Below are 21,879 nucleotides of genomic sequence, written 5' to 3'. Positions count from 1 at the left end.
CACTCTGTATATGTGGATTGAAAGACCAAGGGCACCGTTTGTCAAGGTTACTCACATGAATATACAGCAGCATGCATGTCCTCAAATGATTGACACCTGTGAGTATTAACACACACAGCACTAAATGCGTGTAACAGCTTAATCAAACAAGAGTTTAATGTAGTTCATTGTTACTGATTCAGATCACTCAGGGCATACCACTACATTTCCGAGGCAAGGTTTAATAAATTAAAATCATGCGCACATTATGTACAAAAATATTGCAGTAAAAAATGTTAACTGCATTGACATTGCAGTTTAAATGGACCAAACATTGTAAGGTCAGGCAGCAGAATAGTGCACTGATGGCTTGTGTTTTGACTGACAGAGAGGCTCTAGAAGCAATAAGTAAAATAACTGTAGGCTACATAAAACACCGGTAAAAAGACTGCATGAGTCAAAGATAATTAAAAAGTTTAGAAGGAAAAAATACAGTAGCTTATTTCACATCCAGGTAAACAATGTTTTACAAAAACAACGGCCCAATCAGCAGCCAGGAGCTACTGGACTGTAAATCTACAGGACAAACAAAGCAGTCACAATGTTTCACAATTCTAACCACATGCTGGGATAGATACCACTACAGAACCACAGGAAACAAAGAGGCTTCGCCACATCTGCTCAATCAGTGTTTTAACCCCCGACAAAAATGGGGAGAGAGACATGCAAAATGGTACATCATCCATACCCAACACATCATCCATACCCAAAAACATCATCCATACCCAATACATCACCAATACCCAAAACATCATCCATACCCAATACATCACCAATACCCAATACACATCATCCATATCCAACACATCATCCATACCCAACACATGGAAGGAAAACAAGTAAGGTTTAGCACTGGGTCCATAGGAAGTGTGAAAAAAAACATGTATCACCAAGGTGATACAAAGATTCCTTCCTATGCAATACAAATTCAAAACAAAAGTTCTGTTATATTCAAGTCTTCAAAGAGTGATCTGACAGCATCAAGCTGTTTTGCAAAAAAATGATGATTCCATCCTGATCTCTGTTTTCAGAAAAGGACATCTTCATTCTTGATGAGGAACTCCACGACCTGCCTTTGGTAGCGGATGTCGTTGAGTGCTGTCATGGCGTCCAAGTTGGGGGCACGCATGAGCGTGGGTCCGAAAACGATGCCCAGGTTCTCTGCGTTCATCAGGTTGTCCTTTTCATTTAATGTCACTCTATAGAAGTGAACCAAATCACAGTCAACCAACAGGCCAGAACAGCCCAATGGAAAATGAGAGAAAACTCAATAATAACATGCTGAGGAACCCCTATAGTTTTACGCAACACCAAGTTTACAAATATCATAATTTCAAATATCATTTCTAGAACATGACTGTTGACCGGTGTGTGTCACTCACCTCTTTAAGTGAGACATGAGGTACCTCAGTGTTTCGCTGTGTGACGTGGGCAGCAGCGCCAGGGCCTCACGGAAGGCCTCGAGCCTCTTATCTGGGTCTTGGAGTTCTGGGAACAAGACACGAGCATGGACAGGGTCAGAACAGTCGGCCCGTCTGCTGACTCTCTGGAGTTATTCTCTGGGACTGTTTACTATCATGTGACAAACACCAGTCGAACTCCCTCAGGGAGATGAGATGTGTTGATACTGAACCCTAAATGACCTAACTCTAGTAACTGACTGTTGAACTCCTGAAGTGGCTTTTCTAAAAATGAACCGTGAGAGCTTCATGATAATAAGATATTGTCGGACACACATTTCATATTGAAAACAATGGAGCTTTAAAAAAGTATTGGAGCACTGGAGCCTGGCCAGAACTATTCTGGTAAACAGTTCAACTGCAGTCAAGCGAAAATACCCCATTCTATCTATCTATTCTCTAGAATAATCCTTTAACATGGTAGCGTTGGGATGGTAGCATTAACTCAGTGCTACAGTACCATCCCATACCATAATATTTTAGTGTACAGTAACTGATTGAAATATTTTCTTACATAAATGCAGGTCACGGACATGAACATGAACAAGGCAATGCAGACCAAAATGCTAGACCAAAGGCAAGACTAAAGAGAATTCTGCACATTTTCTTTCATCTGATAACGGTCATGTGATCCCACGGTTTGGACTTACTTGCTGCCTGGATGAATGTGGGGTAGGCGTCGTACGTGAGGACAGGGACGGGCAAATCCCTGAGGTACAGTTTCAGAGCACCGGTGATAATATTGATATCTTCATACGCATTGACTGAGATGTCTGTCTTCTCGCCATCTGGGAACACAGATATCAAGACACTTGTTGGCATAGAGCTGGACGGCTGTTCAGGAGACGAGGGGAAGTGTGTGTGTCAGCCTAGCACAGGCGAGGAGATGGTGAGATGTGTGTTTCTTCTGTGCTAGTGTAAGAGGGCTGCTGTTATTCATCTGGCCTGCTTTATCGGGGCTGATCCCCAGCTATGCAGGGCGCCCGGGGTTGCGCGACCTACTTCTGCCAAGGGCCTGAAAAGCACAGTGATGACACTCCGTCATGGGTGATCTCCCACAGAGGGCTCCGGAGCCTGCGGCTTTCAGCCCATATCTCTGGGGGGTTTAGCCCAGGAAAATCACTCTGCATTGGGGATACAGTCTCACTGCCGCTGCCTCTAGCACTGGAGGATTTGAACTAAACTGGACTACTACCGCTGCCATTCATTTGTCAGTCGGTAATTACTTCAGTGAGAGTAGCGGGGAGACCCTGGCAGAGAGACTAGCGGGGAGACCCTGGCAGAGAGAGTAGCGGGGAGACCCTGGCAGAGAGAGTAGTGGGGAGACCCTGCGCTGCCCTTGGTTGAGAGGGAGGGCCGCGCCAGGATGAGACCTCCTCTCCTCGATGGAGAATAATCCCAAAACAAATGTATCACTTTTCCCTTAATCCCACTTTGTGTAAACATGTTAGGTTTTCAGTATTGAACATGAGGTGGCCATCATGAGGCCCTCAGAGCTGATAAGCCTGCTGTCTGCAGGGCTCCCTTGGGGATGAATGGGAAAGTGTCAGAAGCCGACGTACAGTACCTCTGTCAAACGCCATCTTGACCTCCTCCACGGAATCACTGAATCCAGATATTCTGTACAGCCCTTCAGACTTCAGCCCTTCACACACAAGAAAAAACAAAAACAAATTAAAGCTGCTTCGCAGCGATGAGGCGGGGCCAGGCAATTTCCGACAAGTTTAGGAGCAATAAGCGAGAGAATAGGAGGACAACAAGAAAGTTGACATTCCAATGTTCCTTTTGTACATTCGTATCGTAAAACATTTGTAAAACATTTTGATGCGTTGTAAGCTCGATTTTGATAATTCAACAATGGTCAATGAGTTTGTGAATTACAGTCTGAAGATCCAGTGTAGCAAGTTTGGTGTTAATTGATTGAAAAATGTTGGATGAGATATGTTTATTAATTTTTACAGGTTTTGTTTGCTTTTCTTCATAATTGAACATTAACTTCAGCAGCTGTGTACTCAGTCAGTTGCCAATCAATCGATTTAGTCATTGTAATCCTCGGCGGGGGTTGGGTAGGGTTGCCAACAGCGATGTCTCCGATTCGTGGAGCTTGTGTTGGATTATGGGTAACGTAGTTTTCTCTGTATGAAGTGTTGGTTTCAGAGGACAGAATTAAGAATATTTTAAAAAATTCAATTTTTGAGATAAAATTCTAAAAAAAAATCATACTACATCTTGGATATGTGGCTAATGTTGTCACTTTTTATGAGGATGATCAGACATTGATTTGGCGAGAATTAATAGGAACTATATACAGAACTGTTAACAGTAAAACTTTTTGATGTGCTGTGGGCTCAATTTTTCATATTTCAAAAATCTGTGAGGATCGTTTGGTAAGGACAGTCTGAAGATACAGTAGATCAATTTTGGTGTCAATTGAACTAAAAATGTGGGAGGAGATAGGTTTGATAGGTTTTAGTTTATGAAGAAATCAGAGTGATGGACTTCAAAATTCCTGCAAGGTCAAAGCGTATGAAAGTTTTGTCTCACTTGGGCCTACATTCACGTGGTGGTTTTACAGTGATAGCACCTATGGCTGATTTGTTATGATTTTTTTAAGTTTTAAACTTTAGACTGTTGCTATAGCGCCACCTTCAGGTTTATTGACCTACAATGCAGGTTGAGGACTTTGGGTATACTACTGGAGCTATGTGCAAATCTTGGTGATTTTTTGTCCACGGGAAGTTAGACTTCAGTGGAAGATGGAGAATAATAATAATAATCAAAATTCCTGCAAGGTCAGAGTGTATGAAAGTTTTGTCTCACTTGGGCCTACATTCACGTGGTGGTTTTACTGTGATGGCACCTATGGCTGATTTATAATGATTTTTTAAAGTTTTAAACTTTAGACTGTTGCTGTAGCGCCACCTTCAGCTTTATTGACCTACAATGCAGGTTGAGGACTTTGGGTATAGTACTGGAGCTATGTGCAAATTTTGGTGATTTTTTGACCACAGGAAGTTAGACTTCAGTGGAAGATGGAGAATAATAATAATAAGTAAAACATTTTGATGCATTGTAAGCTCAATTTTGATAATTCAATAATCTGGTCAATGAGTTTGTGAATGACAGTTTGAAGATCCAGTGTAGCAACTTTAGTGTTAATTGATTGAAAAATGTGGGTTACAGGTTTTGTTAGCTTTTTTTTCTCATAATTGAACATTAACTTCAGCAGCTGTGTACTCAGTCAGTTGCCAATCAATCAATTTAGTCATTGTAATCCTCGGCGGGGGTTGGGTAGGGTTGCCAACAGCGATGTCTCTGATTCGTGGAGCTTGCGTTGGATTGTGGGTAACGTAGTTTTCTCTGTATGCAGTGTTGGTTTCAGAGGACAGAATTAAACATATTTTTAAAAATTCAATTTTTGAAATAAAATTCTGAAAAAAATCACACTACATCGTGGATATGTGGCCAATGTCGTCACTTTTTATGAGGATGATCAGACATTGATTTGGCGAGAATTAATAGGAACTGTATACAGAACTGTTAACAGTAAAACTTTTTGATGTGCTGTGGGCTTAATTTTTCATATTTCAAAAATCTGTGAGGATCGTTTGGTAAGGACAGTCTGAAGATACAGTAGATACATTTTGGTGTCAATTGAACAAAAAATGTGGGAGGAGATAGGTTTGATAGGTTTTACAGTTTATGAAGAAATCAGAGTGATGGACTTCAAAATTCCTGCAAGCTCAAAGCGTATGAAAGTTTTGTCTCACTTGGGACTACATTCACGTGGTGGTTTTACAGTGATGGCACCTATGGCTGATTTGTTATGATTTTTTAAAGTTTTAAACTTTAGACTGTTGCTGTAGCGCCACCTTCAGGTTTTTTGACCTACAATGCAGGTTGAGGACTTTGGGTATAGTACTGGAGCTATGTGCAAATTTTGGTGATTTTTTGTTCACGGGAAGTTAGACTTCAGTGGAAGGAGAATAATAATAATAATAATAATAATAATAATAATATAGGCAAATACAATAGGGTTCCGGCAGCTACGCTGCCTGGCCCCTAAAAACGTGTTTACATAATGTTATGAGAATTTACATCAGGAACAAATTTAGAGACCTGCAAAATAATGTAGAGAAATCCACCTTCACAGAGCACCTTGGGCAATATTGGAAACGTCATTAACGCTTTTAAATATGCATGAGAAATTAAAAACATTTCCTATACCACATGGGGGAATAACATGGGCAGACGCAAATAGCTTCCCGCACCATTGGACAAAATAATAAAGACATAAATCAAACTTAGCATTAGTTACAAGCCAGACAATGAGAAAGATGAGCTCTCTCCATAGTTGAACGATTCAGCTGGAATGCAATCAGCGTAGGCAGCAGGAAACAGGGTAATCTATTTCCCATTACAACATGTACAATTACCAGACCCCCTCATCAGTCCTGCTCATCATGGAACCAGATAGGACCAGCAGCAGAGTCATGGCAACCAATGCGGGGTCATGGAAGAGTCAATAGGGTGATAACAGTACTAAATACACTGGCCCTTTCTTTTAACTCTCCAACCAGACAGAGCTTTAAGGCAGGGAGGACTCTTATTCACATGGCTGGCAAACTAGACACCATCATGCAGAGAAAACCATTGCAGTGGGCGCTGTTGTCCCACCTCTTGATTCGATCTCCCGTATGCACATGTCTACCACCATGGGCCTCATGGTGTTGTGGGCTTGTATCAGGGTGGTGAGGTCGCAGCTGTAGACTTTGCGGACGTGTTTGAGGTCTGGCTTGCAGTCGTTGGGCACTGTGGCGGAGCACTGCTTGTGGACGTTCATACCGCAGTCTGAGGGGACAAAGGGGAGAGGCATGTCAACCTGAAAGGCCATCTAATTACATTCAGAGGGCAAAGCTGTTCTATCCACCCAACAGAAAAACTGCATGGTTGAGAAAAATGAAATCGATATACAGTAGGACATCATTTTCGGTCAGAATACAGCTGAAGTCAACTAAATTAGCATTCAGCCCCCCCGTTGTTAATTTCCTCTCAATTGACTGGCCTAATTTGTGTTTTCGCTTGCTAAGGTCTAAATCTCCTTGATCAATATCTGCAGGCAGAATGTCACTGGGCCGATGGAGAACAGACAATGACATCACTCTCTGGTCAGCTGCCAAGCCTGTTATTGGAGTCACCTTGGACGCTGGGTGACCCCTCCCACAGGCACTATGACACTCGCTCATCCAAATCAACTGAAAAAATACAAACAATTCCTAATATAGCTAGCAGTATTCCTATTATATAATCAACGTAGTATGAAGGTGATACGGTTTGTGGCTTTGTTGTACAAAAAACAAAAATGAAAGTCAAATACACCAATCATTCTAGGATGGAGATTTTACGAAATCCACTGTGCCCACTGGTACTTTAATCCATTATGCTGGTACTTCATTAATCCATTATAGCTGAATCCTCTACATGTGCTGTAGGGTGGATAGCTGGATAGGCGTTCCCGACTGCTTTTTGTGTTCGGCGTTCCGGTGGAGCTGGAGGAGAAGCTGCTACAGAGCAGGTTTCATCTTCAGAGAGCTCGGCAGGGAGAGCTCGGCAGGGAGAGCTCAGCAGGGAGGGCTCGGCAGGGAGAGCTCAGCAGGGAGAGCTCAGCAGGAAGAGCTCAGCGGGCTTCACAGAGCGGACGCAGAGAGAGAGAGCGTCCCACTCGGCTTTGCAGCGCAGGCTCTCTTAGAAGGAATTAGAGGCCCGCTGACAACAATGTGTGTTGGAGGAGGGAGGCGGGCCGGCCGCTCCGCTCCAGGTCTGGGCTCCGTCACACGACGGCCGTGCAGCCAGCCAACCAGGCGCTGCGGGCGACACCAGACCTCGTTTCCCAGACTGAAATAGGACAGCTCTCTTCAAGCTTGAAGTACTTCTGAGCCCTCTCCAAGCTCTGAACAGGAACTCTAGGCTAAAAAAATTAGTATCCTGAATATGACTACAACTAGAAATAAGCTTTCTGTTTTTTATTTAAGGATATTCAGAATCATTTTTTGCCCCTTATCTACCTATCGTATATAGATATAAACCCTAAACGCTAAAACATAGACTGCGAGGTGTGAATATATTGCCATAACGACTACACATTAGATTAATATGGGCCCCCAGAGAAATATAGGCCCCCTATATTCATATGCACTGGTGCATAAATGTAATTACCTTAAGAGATGGTTCTCTTAAAGGTATGAGACAGGCGGCCTGTCACCAGACACAGGTCTACTGGGCTGCTGCGGCGTGTGTGACTGTGTGTGTGTGTGTGTGACTGTGTGTGTGTGTGTGTGACTGTGTGTGTGTGCTCACACTGAGGGCCCTGGGTCCCAGGTGGGGCGGGGCAAGAGGCGCAGCCCCCGGGGACGCTGGGAGTCTGGAGACAGAGGAGGCCGCTTTACTGCAACGTCGGCTCCGTCGCCATGGCGAGGAGCCTCTAGCAAGAGGATGGCCTCTGCCCTGATTTGGTTAAAAGGTTCTGACACTGTCTGGAGGCGGTCTGAGGTGAGCTGAGGTGAGCTGGTGGCTCATCAGTACGTTATCGCCATGCCTAACCTTTAGCATGCTCACAGTCCTCAGCGGCCGGCTGTCCAACACAAACATCTCCGGCCTTAAAGAAAAAAACACACACAAAAAAACAGCGCTTTGTCCTGTGGCTTTTGTCGTGGGTTTCCCAGCAGGCAGTGGGGCTGAATAGAGGCTGGGCTGTGTGACCCAGCTCTCGGGTTGAGGCTGCTGAATTTTAATGTGGGTGGAAAAGCAGCTCCTTCCTCCCCAGCGCTCGGAGCCCTGCTCCTCATTACAGAGACGTGCCAGCTTTGTTTTGCTCCACAGGCATGATGGGAAGGGAGGGGGGTGCATGATGGGAGGAGGCGGGGGGGCGGGGGGCGGGGGGCGGGGGGAATGTGGCACAACAAGCCGTGGCAGAGGCCGTCTCCATGCCGCTGGGCCAAAACCAGTTCACACATACAAAACAGAGCAGGGGGGGCGGGAGCACATTCTGGCGATGAAAATGCGGAGAATCATGCGGGACTGGAGTGTCCTAGATTCTGGAAGCAGCGGTGGACAGCGCAGGAATGGCGAGAGAGTCTACAGATTGAAGCCTCCAAAAATAAGCGCTTTTCATGGCGACGACTGTCGAATGCTTTCCAGAACAATGCATCAATTATTCATCTCTCTGCTACCGCAGACATATGCGGGGTTCACTTTGTCCCATTCATAATACATCAAAAACACATCAGCCAACGTTACTGCTCTGTTCAGCGAAGCTCACCATTTATAGAAATCAATATTTTCGAGCATCCATGCACCTTCACAATATGAAAATCACTTGCGCGGGATGTTAATTTACGTTAAAAGTGTATACATATCAGACATAAACCAAATTATGTCAATAACAGAATAAAAATTCTGTATCTTCCTGTGAGAGGAAATAATACAACAGCTAATAAATAAAAATAAAAAAAATGTAATTGAAGTTCTAAATAACAGGGGTATCATAATATCTTAACGATCATAATTATCAAATTAGCACGAAAATAGAAGCCTAACATCAGGCTTCACTGCATAGGTGAACAGCCCCTGGTTGAATACTGTGACATGATGCCACAGAGGCATCCACCAAACCCCCCACTGCACCAGGAGTCCAGGGGAGCCTGTCCACACCACTCTACTGTACATTAAAGATTCATCAATATGGCAGGATACCATAAAACCACACAATGGGTCCGGCTTTGAACTAAGAACAATTTCTCCAAGTATTAGGCTTCTGTGTGCGAGTGTATAAGGGCCTCATTGAAGATCGTTACATCAAGCCCTTCAATGTCACAGTGCCATAAGAGCCATCCATCCACCACACTCAATCTCCCATTCATTAGTCCAGCGCAACACAATCTGCTCTGAGAGCATGAAGATATTCAAATGAAAAGTATTCATTACATCACAGAAAATCTAGTAAATATACGGAGACCTCATTTTCACTCGATTATACAAGCGCTATAATCTGCGGTTATGGGATTTCAGATTAGGACTCAATATGACATTTACACTTCCAATCCTACATTAAAAACCAGGTTACCCACATCCTGGAGGAAGCACGCTGAACTGTGGCATTACATAAAGTCAGAACCAGAGAACAGATTGTTGTTACATCAGCAGCTTTGCAGTTACCGAGTGTAAAACTCCGAAGATGAGGGAGTTGTAGAGAACAGAACGTACCAGCACATTTGACCCCCTGGGCGGTTAATCCCCACATGAAGTTGGCACAGTGTTCACACCAGTGAGGTCCCCGGAACGTATGGACCTGGGGGAGAGAAAAAGAGAGGAGAGCGATAGAGAGGTGGAGAGACAGAGAGAGAGAGGGGGAGAGAGAACGAGATACAGAGAGCAGTCAGTGTGTAGTCGTTAGGCCCCACACCTTCTCCAGGTTAGCGTGGAGACCACCCTCTTAAACGAGGCAGATTGGGGGGGGGATTATCTCTGGGTTGAAGACGAGAGGCAGTCAGACGGCCAGTCAGATCTGACGAGCAGGGTTCTAATCCACTCAAACGGTTAATGAGCGAGGCGGGCGGGGTGAGAGGTGGCTGTGCGGGAACATGACGCCGGCGTGTGGCGCCAGGTTGTCATGGAAATCTGCTACGGCACGAGCAGAAGGCCTCCTCGCTCACACATGGGGGGAAGGAAGCCCTCGCTCCGCCAGGTAACAGTGGCCCAGCCAATCAGGAGGGCCTATTCCTGACATCTGGGGAGGAGGCAGAACTGCCGCCCGCTGTGGTGTTTTCCTCCAAGATGACATAGTGGGTGGGGGATACCGGCTGCCATGGCGACACGGAGGGCAACCCCACTGAGAGGGACATGAGGGGATTAAGCATGACAACAACCCGCCCTGACACCCACAACGTAGAGAACAACAGTTCATCATTCTATAGACTAGGGGTGACGCAATCAAACCAATATAGCCATGCAAAGCACTGGATACTGTGCTCGCTGTTGGTTTTGTCCATTTGTCCATTTGTTCTAAATTCCCACAGACAGTAGGCCTATTCCATCTTTACGTTTGGAATAATTCATTCCAATGCTCTGTCGATAACGATTACACACTAACCAATCACCCAAGATCGCTAAATTTGGTGGCGCGAGTTTTCAGGCGCCTGACGGAACCCTTAAGATGGTGAAACGGGGCTTTGGGCAGCCTGAATGAATAGGAAGCAGGCAGGAACCTGTGAGTGTCAGCACTTTGAGAGCCTTTCAGGGAATGTTTCGTCCCTAGCTTCCCAGTTCATTAAATAGCCCATAGGCTAGCAGGCGCTAACTGCTGACGAGCCAAACGGGGATAGGCCTACACTCCACTGTCCCCCCCCCCCCATCTCCTAATCTCTCCATCTGCTGCCCAAACCAACACAGTGGTCCACAGACCGCCCAACAGATTTCCTTTTGAAAAAGAGTCAGTGGACAGACCTTAAACAGCCGTGTGGCTCACATGCCCTCTCTCTCGCTGAATAACCTCCTCATGAATGAGCATCCTTCATGCCAGCTGCCTCCACCACAACATCACATCAAAAAAGATACATTTTGGCCAGAGCACGTTGAATTAAAGACACAAATATTTCAGAACAGTTACAAAAAAAACATGCAACAGAACAGCTCCTGAACATTCTCACCTTGAAATTGTGGACTTTCTCGTACTTGTGCGTCCGGTCGTTCTCCTTCAGCGTGGCCCTGCGGACCAGCGAGGTGAGCTGTGAATAGGCAAACAGTTTGAGAGGCTGCCAGATAGTGGCAGGAGGCTTCTGGGGTCCCATCTTCATCCCCAGGGCCGCTGCCAAAATGTCCTCCTGGCTGGGCTCCCGCTTGGCCTTGTGCACCAGGGACTTCTCTGCCTTCCGAACCTCGTAGGACTCCCGGGATGGCATGGCCACGGTGAGATCTACAAACCCAGATGAACAGGCAAGCCCTACAGAACGGTCCTTAAAAAGTTAGAATGTTCCCCAGTAGAAACTCCTAGATGCTCAGAGCTAGTCTAAACTACGCAGGATGACTTGCATTGTAGGCTACCAGGTTCACAACCTTATGTTCACAAGCAGAAAAGCAAGGAAATTCAGCTAAATAAGAGTCCAACAGGGGGAAAAATATGTTCTCTTCAAAGTCCTCTTTTCAGCAGAGTGTAGCTGAAAGGCTGCTTCAGTGATAAGACTCTCAAGTGTTGTGAGGGCTGAAATGAAGGAGAAAAAGCCCTGGGTGCTCATGTGATGTGGTTCCCTGGAAGCGTGTATGTAGATGAGCTGAGTAGTTGTGCTAATCCTCTCCTCCCTGCGCGGGGCAGATAGTCTCTCTGGAACAGAGACAGCTCACTGTGCTCGGATGCTGCCAGGGCGAGGAGGAGGAGGAGGGGCAGGGCGGGGGCGGGCCCCGAGCTAGTCACTGACGGATTAGGATGGATCTCCCCAGCCAATCACAGCACGGGCTGCTCACGCTCTACCGTTGCCATCTACCCCGCCCCCACACTCCACATCCAAGCAGGAGAGCAGAGCAGAGCTCGGCTGTAAGAGTCTGGAGCGGGGGCTGATAATGACCAATGAATGAGTCAAGCATCAACAGTGGGCTGCTGGCCCTATGATGACCGACATCAGTGGGCTCTTGGAGATAGGGGGCTATTTACAAAATCATGTTGCTACCAGCATTTTTGTGTGCCAGGAAACACAAAGACCTGCCCCAAAATGGTGTAATAATAACACACATACTGAAAACACACTGCTGTTTGTAGTTAACACAAGCTTCAAGTCAACATGGCAATGGCCGATTCTCCACTCCTTACGGACAGTCAAAATAAGAATAGCTCAGACATAACATATTCATAGTGTAGTGAAATCCCCCAGAATGTCTGACTGTGTTGATGTGACACCCAGAGGGAGATGATGCAAACCCATCCTGTTTCCATGCAAGAGCATCTTCTCTTCCAGTCACCTGACAACCCCAGAGACAGACTGGCAGCCCAGATGTGCTCATTATTACGCATAATTAAAAGCTCCTTAAAAAGCATTTGAACTTTGTTTTGCTTCCTGCCTTCAGATATAAACAGATTACAGTCATATGCAAATGAACCAAAACATGAGGCTGACCTCAATTCTCCCACCATGTAGTTAGTTGGCACTCCAAATCATGGAGAACACAACACTAAATATTAAATATCACAGCACAATCACCCTGAATTCATAATGCTGATATTATCTTATATCAAAATTCCCATTTTAATTTTCAATTCAGATTGATGACGGATGTATTTAAACCAACCAACTAGCCCAATAAAAGATCAAAATTGGAAAAATAGCCTACAAGTAAAAAAACAAGATAGAAAATAGAAAAAATATTTTGAAATGACATACTTGGGCCACTTCTATCAAACAAGGCTTTGTATTCCATAATTATGTCTTGGATGCATATGTGCTTTTCTGATGCGAATACTGCTGGTATGCAAATTGAGCATCATGCTCTATACAATAGCAGCTTTGTGCTGGAGGTGATCTGCAACCTGCTCCGATCAGCACTCTGGCCAGTCAAACATGATTACCCTCCCACATCCGTCAGCCTGGTCTGGGGTCAGCTGCCAGAAAACCGCCAGGACACGCCTGAGGAGCAGCCGCCTATAGGACTGGAAGCAGCGGCTTCTCCTGAAATCAATACAGTAGAGGAAGAGCTTATTGACAGTTAATAAACCCCGCCCCCACCCCCAGCAGAGAGGGAGAAAACTGAGAGCCTGAACAAAAAGCACGGCTTTGAAGATCAATGCAGGTGCGAAGTGATGGCATCCCGAAATGTGACGTCTTTAACTGAGAAGGACTGGAGACGAACGTAAGACGAGACATGAAAGGAAAGAGGCCAGCCGAGCGCGCCTCTCCATGCTCTGGAGGCCCCCCAAGCACAAGAGGGGGACCTCAGAGAGGTGGATGAAAGGCAGACACAGCCTTTCATATATGCACCAGTCTGCCCCTCCCAGACCCGGCATGCTTCAGGAGGCTTTGCAGCGTAATTGCGTTGCCCGCTGTTAAGTGTGGCGCGAGCATCTGACTCGCAGGATGTGGCTTACTTTGAGCACTGCTCTAATTGACGCTGATTGATTTCCTCATTGCTCAGACGTATTGAGGAAGGAGTGATGTGGGGGGCGTTAATGTCGAATCTTCTTCTTCTGCATCTAAACACACGTCCATCTGGGCCACTCTCTCTGTATGTATATTTCAACGCTACGCACCTGCCATTTCTCTAGGTTTAAACAAACCTCGACAAGACAAAACGCATTCCCTGTTGATTTATCACTACAGCCATTGTATTGTAACGACCCTCTACAAGGCCCGTTAACTCTCTCTTGGTGTTGCGGTTATCGAGCCGGGTTCGGAAGCGGGAGGTCGTTGGTTTGATCCCCGCCGGGGGCGAGTTCTTTACAGCCCCCCCCCCCCCCCCCCCACCACTCCCCGTTCGCTACAGTAGATAATGGACTGAGAGCAATGGTGAAAATAGAGATCTGAGTCTGAGTAAGGAAAGCACTCGTGAGTGGCCTACTAGGCGGTGCACGTTGCACTGAAACATGTCCAAGCCTGGGTAAATGGTGAGTGCAGAAATAGAGCTTAGGAAATAGCATGGTCTGTAGGGGGCCGCAGCGTTGTTATATAAGGTAATGTTCCTTTAATGCTCTTGACCCAGCATGAGTAGATAACTCATTTAAGGGAACCGCATTTCCTGCTCTCGCGGTCAGATTGTTAACTCTTACTAGACTAAGCTCCAGTACCCAGACCCCCGCTCCAAATGGAGATGGATCCAAATAATCAAGTTGGAAAGCACAGATTGGGGCTATTCAAAAGACATTTTCACAGATTCTAATTGCAAAAGTTAGAGGTAGAGCTTATATAAAAATGAGGCAGTGTTGGATGGATGACAAAATGCATAAACATCAGTGAGTCTGACGCCAGGCCTTTCATCAGCCTTGAGCAACCAAGGCTCTGGATGTTACTTAATAATATTATATAACCCCTGGTGCATAATCATGGAGTTATCAGAACACCTGGAAGTGGGTCATTCCTGAATATTGAGAATATCAATATCATCAGTCCATTTATCCCAGTGTCCTCAGATAGGGACAGATGTCCTCGTGTCCATGATGATCAGGTTAAGACCAGAGGAGTCTTATTGTGAGGTCCTTGCTGGAGGAGTGGACTTGCAGGCTCATACACAACGCTGCCCAGTGTTCTTCACACATCGCTGGGTCACTCACTCAGCTGGACCATGGTGTTGTTTTAGTATTACCATTACACTGGTGGGAGTGTAATGGTAATACTGAGCGTTCAAATGTCTTTGTTGATCTTTGCACAGTGGATTAAATACTACAAAAACAGCCAGCAAGAAGGAACAATGGAAAAGGAACACAGAGATGAGATAGGGCTCTATCACGTGATGGTGGTCATTAAGAATTTTAATGGCTGAAGCTAAATATAGCTGGATTAAATGGAGTGTAGCACAGGGAGATGTATGCCAATGACAACGGAAATGCAGATTAGAAGACCCATCACCACTAATGCCTCTTCTTCTGTGGTGAGGAAGGATGTCCCTTTACCATTACCTTAATGCTTCTTCTTCTGTGGTGAGGAAGAAAGGACGTCCATTTTGTTCAGTGGGACGAGGAGCAACCGCATCCCAATTCAGTTACAGTATGGCTCGGGTCGCCATGGCAAACCAGCAGCGCGTACGTAGCCGAGTTGTGATTTTTGCTTGCCTTGCAATAAAGCCGAGAAACAAATTACACCATATTTTCCGGGGACAAATAGATTAGGTTTATGTGGCTGCAGCCGAGACAGTGATGGATGGAGAGCGGCTATCACACGTTACCATCCACCCAGCAAGGGTACACAAGCACACACACTGGTTAATACATTGCTACTGTATCCTGCAGTAATGTAGTGCGTGGCGGTGCATGCCGTTTGGTGGCGTCTCCATCCTTGCAAGAAATTATGAAAGAACACAATCTTGTAGAAAAATGATTTTTTCTACATTAGAGATAGTTATTTCAGATCCCAACAAGGTGTTCATTCCCTATAAAAGGCAATAAAATAACTCTGTTTTTCCCCCCCAAAGCTACAGTGTACCACCACATTGATCTAATCACCTTTGGTTTTCTCTTCATTTCTGATGAAGGATCAGCGAGGAGAGCTAGTGTGAGCTGCTTCACATTCAGCTCTACAGTACATGTTGGTATTGTGTCCATACCAGTACTCAGTGTCCATTACTCTCTGTGTCTGGTCGATGGAGTTATGCAACCGGTCAGGCGTAGAACCCTCCCCCACACAGAGGGAGAGTCCAGAGATCATTGCAGCTCCCTCCAGCGCAGAGCCATGACGGTGAGAGGAGGCGTTCGTTTCATAACTGATGACGCATGTGATGTTTGCACTTGACGTTATAATGCCTTCCACTGGGCCTCTTACACATCCGGCTGCCTCCTACACTGTTCCAGCGAATTGTCTGTACAATTTACTCTTATTTCCTCTAACTTTTTATGATTCAAAGTGAGAGAGAAAACCTCTAGTGCTGGTGCTAAGACAGGCACCTCTTCCAAACAATTTGTTTTATGACTGTAAATTTGCTATAGCGCCTTTTGGGAAGATTTGCATTACTGGTTACCTCTGCCTCAGCGACAGCGCAGGGCGAGAGGTAATGTTTTTGCTGGCGTGTTTGTTTGTTGGTTCTTTAGCAGGATTTTAGCAAAAACTACCAGGGCCGCGTTTCACAGTTACGCTGTATCTTGGCGATCTACGACGCTTCTTAAGGTATACCTTGGCGAAGGGACAGTTTTTCCTATGACTGTTTCCCACACTCCCTTAGTGGGCATCTTAAGATACATCGTAAGCACGGACGGCGCTACACCGGGGCTAGGCGGGGCTATAGCCCCGTCATGAATCTGCTTAGCCCCGGTTAAGCCCCCTCAAACATTTTGGTATATTTTTTATTTTAAAATAAAATTTAAAAAAGTTTAAGTTCATAATCAGGTCCCATGGTTGCTTGCTCCTGTTACAGATACTCTGCGATTTACATGCGCGTGGTGGGGTCTAGTCTGGTTACTATGCCCACGAGCCTAACAGCTCGCCTCGCCAGACGAGTCGCGCTGATGTGAGTGTGCTCGTACGTTAGCCAGTCATTCATAATGGATCGTTTTGTAATTCGAAAAAATATAAAATAAATCTCATTTGAAAGTTACATGTTCTTGTTAGCTGTGAGTTTGAGGACGATTGCATTTGGATGAGGTAGGCTAAATATCTCTCAGTCATGAGGGTAAACTAGCAAACTTTATGAAATTAGACATTGGATACGATTAAAGGTATAATATGTAATATGTGGATTATTTCCCCCATCTAGTGTCTAAAGATGAGAACTGCAACAACACAACGTATTGGTTGCCAAAATGCCAGAGAATGCACTGTTTCAGTCATACTGTGATAAGATCTTCACTCTGAGAGGAACATAACGTTACACTAATCAGTAATCACAATCAAGTATTTCAGAGTGCCATGTAATAAGTTACATTAGATGCTGTAGTGTGGAGATAACGTTAGGTCTGGCTATGCAGATTCCAAGAAAGATAGCGATAGCTAGTTAGCTATCTTACCAGTCTAGTAGAAAAGTAGCCATGTCACCATGCGACTTTATCCCCTGAAACTCCATAAACTCCGTCCAACGAGCAAAGGCTGGCCCGATATTTATCGGACTTTTGCTCCTTCTTTGGTCACTGAGCTTTTGACATTCGTATCGCACGGTTCGCCGAGGCTCAGGCGGAGAAGCAGGATGACGAAACTCGTCCTTTTTACCAAACGTTTAGCTGAAGAGTGAGCGGAAGTGGACGGAAAAGCTGCCGTTTTATAGTCGCACACACACTTGATGCTAACCAACATCTATAATGCTGCTAATTCATGGAAGTATAACGTTAGCTACTGCTAATCTCACAGTGGTGAAGCTAGAATAGTAGGCTACCTGGCAACCCAGTGCGCAGTACCAACTTTGTAATACTATTGGCTGGTATGATATCAACAGAGTGTCATTGTCGGGTCGTCAAAATTTCATAATGAAATAATTTCAGACAAAATATCATTTTTTATGTTAAAGCAATACTTTTACTCTGCAGCCTTCGCAAAGCCCTATGGATGTGTATTATTTTTGAAAAAACAATGTTTATTTTAATCCACCTATTACATATTATACCTTTAAATCAACAAATGAGTTTTGAATCAGAACGTTTGATGGCTAGAGACTGATTTTTAGCCTACTAGCACTAGCATAAGTAACTTACGTCTAACTTTAACTAACAAGCCAAGCTGGCTGACAAGCAACAACGGCTTATTATAGCTATGAAAATGGCGTGTTTATACAGCGAGTTTAATGTCAAAATCATTCCTATGCCCTTGTTATGAAAATCTACTTTTTTCTTAGCACCCCCATGTATTGGTCAAGCCCCTCCTTAGCCTCTGGAGAGAAAAAATCCTGCCGCCGTCCATGATATGGACTTGGTAGGCTTATAAACTTTAATTGTTAACCTATAATCAGGGGTTAAAAGGGGTCTTTGTCTGTTATAGTGACAGAATGGTTACACTTGTAAACAAAAGATCATGCTTGATCGTGTCCTGTACACATGCTAATCTACTGAAAGCAAAATGATGGTGCAAAGTGGATGCCAGGTTAACCTTGAATGCGGTGTGTGAAATAGGCACTTACACGCTCATTGTTCTGGGCCAGTCAGACCCGGAGCGACCCTCCTACAGCAATAAACACGATGGGTCAATCGAAACTGAATAAAACGGCTGATAGGTCATGCTCATTAGTCAAGTCAAATTTATTTTAAGCACATTTAAAAACAGCCTAGGCCGACCAAAGTGCTGTACATAAATAAAACACAGACAGATTAATTACAAAGCAACACACAGCAAGACAATAAAATACACACAGATTAAATACAAGGCAATATAAAACAAAACAATAAGACACATACAAGACAACGTGACGCAAAGTAACAAAGCACAAACAATGCAAGACAACACAAGCCAGAGAAATTACATGATGGCCTACTGACATTTCTAATTAGTCCCCTGAGAAGGTTAGAGAATACAGGTGGGTTTTTAATTTAGACTTAAAAGCACCGATGGAGGGAGCAGCTCTTAAATCTAAGGGCAGCTCGTTCCACAATTTGGGGGCTGTAATTGCAAAAGCTCTATCTCCCTTCCCCTTTAAACAGGAATGTGGGATGTGAAGGTGGAACAGAGTGTTGGATCTAAAGGATCTAGTGGATGATTGCCAGTGAATAAGGTTGGTAATATACTGAGGTGCTAAACCATTTAGAGCTTTATATGCAGTCGGCAGGATTTTGAACTGAATTCAAAATCTAACCAGGAGCCAATGGAGAGGCTACGACTGGTGTAATATGCTCCTGTCTTGAGACTGATTTTTAGCCTACTAGCACTAGCATAAGTAACTTACGTCTAACTTTAGCTAACTGGCCAAGCGGGCTGACAAGCAACAACGGCTTATTATAGCTATGAAAACGGCGTGTTTATACGGCGTGTTTAATGTCAAAATCATTTCTATGCCCTTGTTATGAAAATCAACGTTTTTCTTAGCACCCCCATGTATTGGTCAAGCCCCTCCACCACCCCCGCCGTCGACGCCGATCTGTTGGTATCCTACAGTAACTATATACAGACAGCCAGAAAAGCCATGTTAATCATGGCAATCAAATTACCCCTTTACATAAGAAAATATTGTTGTTGTTCACAGATTGGATTATATTAGGCTATGGTTAGTCCCTATATTTTATTTTGCTTTTTTATTTTTTTTATTTTTTTTTGCTTTTTTTTTTATTTTTTAAACACAACATTTCCGTGATGTGTTATATAGGCTACAAAAACATTGTTTTCATCATTAATTTTAATCAAGTTTATTGTACACTAAGAGACACAGAGACATGGGGTTTGGACTGGCATAAAGCTCTCAGCCTAATGAACGAATACCAGGAATACCATGTCCTGCTTGCACGCATGTGCACCATTTCCTAAATGTGTCAATTTCTCTGAATTATCAAAAGAAAATTAGATTTTTGGTATATTTATAAAAGACGGAGCACAGGATTTAACAATGACCATTTACCATGATTATTCTTGGAAAATTATTTTTACATAATAGATTCCGGAAAGCTCTTCTACATATTTCACAACAAGCTGAAATATGTAGAAATATTCACTGAAATGAATGGTGAAGAAGAAAATACTTTTCCCATAAACATACACTGGGAACGAAACAGCTGGGGAAAGAAACCAAAAATATTCTGGGTATCACTCACAGTCAAAAACCACTCTTTGAATGATCAAGTTTGAAATCATTGGGTCCATTTTTATTTAGAAGCCACCAAGAGCCAGAGTTCACAGCTGTTTCAACATTCTCAAACTATCAATGTCCCTGGCATGCGTCTCCAAGGACACTGGGAAGATGTTTTTAAAAGCAGACGTTATTACAGTGCATTGTGACTAATCAGTTCTGGGATGTTGTCTGCCTGTTCTGGCTACACAGGATGCAGACCTGTGGATTACTGGCCATATTGTGGTTTATCGTGTTTGGATGTGCTGTAACATCTGTCATGGAGTGCAGTGTTTGCCTGTATGCCCCTCATGCAGCGGTGCTTATCGCGTCTTCTGGAATAAGCTCACCAGTCCCGCCAGGGGCCGAGTCGGAGCTGCTGACGTTTGAATAATTCGATCTATGCATCTCGTACACTGAACAGACACTGCATCCTGCGGAATACCAAACACATGAGCAGCTTAGAACAAAACAAAAATCTGCCTTGCAAGGATTGCTAGTTTATTCCAGGATGAGGGGTTGGGGGGGGGGGGGGTAACATTGTTATTCATGTTGAAATAGACCAGACACAATACCGCAACATGGCTCCATTAACACGCACTGTATGAGCAGCCCTCAGCAGGAGACCTGCCCCTGCTGGGGTGGCGTTCATCTCTACTCTCCTTTGGTGTTGTAGCATCCATTGTAGCCTATGAAACCAGGCTGAGAGCAGCTGTAAGGAGCTCTGGGGCCGTGGCAGCCACCAGGCCATGAACATCAAATCATTCAGACGGACAGGAAACCGAGCGGCTGGTGGACATCTGGCTGGCCCCCGTCTGAAGAGGATGCCGTCTCCTCACTGTCTGCTGCTTAGCATATCTAAAGCCTCGGATACACTAGAAGACTTTCACAATCTTAACAGATTATGAAATGACTGGGAGTATACACTAGACGACTGGCTTCTGCGGATTTTTGTATGACAACTGAAAAACTGGGTATCACACATTTAATGACTGGACTGGGTGGTGACAAGTTTACACTACATGATTGCGTCCAGAATCTGCTCAAAAATATCAAACATATTTGATATGCTCCGACTCGGATCGGGAGAAGTCTGTTCTCATCATACACTTGCCGATTTAAATCTGTACCCCTCATACACTTACAGATTTCTGTGCCAAATTGCCACTCCAACTACCCCCAATTAGTGCAGACTGCTGCCGACTAGGACACTCGGCAGGATTGTGAATCGTGTATAAAATCGGGCATAATATCTTGTAGTGTATCCTCAGTTTAAGACAGGATGGCAAAATCCAAAGGCCTAGGTGCCAAACATGCCTTCTTCTGCCCAAAGCAAAGTAGTAGGGCCAATTACGCAGAGCAGAAAGGCTGAGGAAATGTGGATCAGGGAACGTACAGTATTCATACACATAACATAAGTGAGCAATATTGGTGAGTAAGGCAGCTATGGCCAAACAAAAATGTTTTTTATTTTTTTTGGGGGGGGTGGACTGGTACATGTAGCCTAGACCTTGTCAGGGTGAATGGTTACAGTTAAAGTAAGGTTATGAGTTTATGTAACTGTTGAATGCAAGGGACTCAACAAGAGGACTCGGTGTCCTGTGGTGGTAGCTGTTTATGGAGGCTTATGGAGCCACAGTGGGGCACAGCACTAATGGAAACAGGGAAAACGCTGCAGTAGCAGCAAGTCAGCTGTAAGAAATGTTCCCAGTCCAACACTGCCCTGAATTGTTTTTCAAAGCAATGAGGGACTGTTCCTACATAATCTGATTTTGGACTATTGAACAACGACAAACTCTCCAGTGTACGATTCAGCCTCACTGCTCTCCCCTGGCTGACTGTCAATAATAGCCAGATAATTGTGTTTTCCTCTAATAACTGTCTTACAGGGGGACACAGCTCATTCACCAGCCTCGTTTTCCCCGGATGAACACACAGCCAACCACTCCGTCTCGGACCG

At 44.7% G+C, this 21,879-nt stretch overlaps 1 protein-coding gene across 1 annotated transcript; it reads right to left on the bottom strand.

Moving 5' to 3' along the window:
• Positions 1-1,066: 1,066 nt before the first annotated feature.
• Positions 1,067-11,455, bottom strand: chn1 (chimerin 1; the record flags this gene model as incomplete). Its single annotated transcript, XM_084443694.1, has 7 exons — positions 1,067-1,238; positions 1,422-1,527; positions 2,150-2,287; positions 3,067-3,144; positions 6,177-6,350; positions 9,762-9,846; positions 11,204-11,455. 7 exons carry the CDS (start codon positions 11,453-11,455, stop codon positions 1,067-1,069), a joined length of 1,005 nt encoding a protein of 334 aa, XP_084299820.1.
• Between the last annotated feature and the right edge of the window lie 10,424 nt (positions 11,456-21,879).

This window comes from Borostomias antarcticus (assembly GCF_949987555.1).
Source record: "Borostomias antarcticus genome assembly, chromosome: 9".
Lineage (NCBI taxonomy): Eukaryota > Metazoa > Chordata > Actinopteri > Stomiiformes > Stomiidae > Borostomias > Borostomias antarcticus.
The sequence above is the reverse complement of the archived record's forward strand: the minus strand, read 5'-3'. Positions and strand labels throughout refer to the sequence as shown.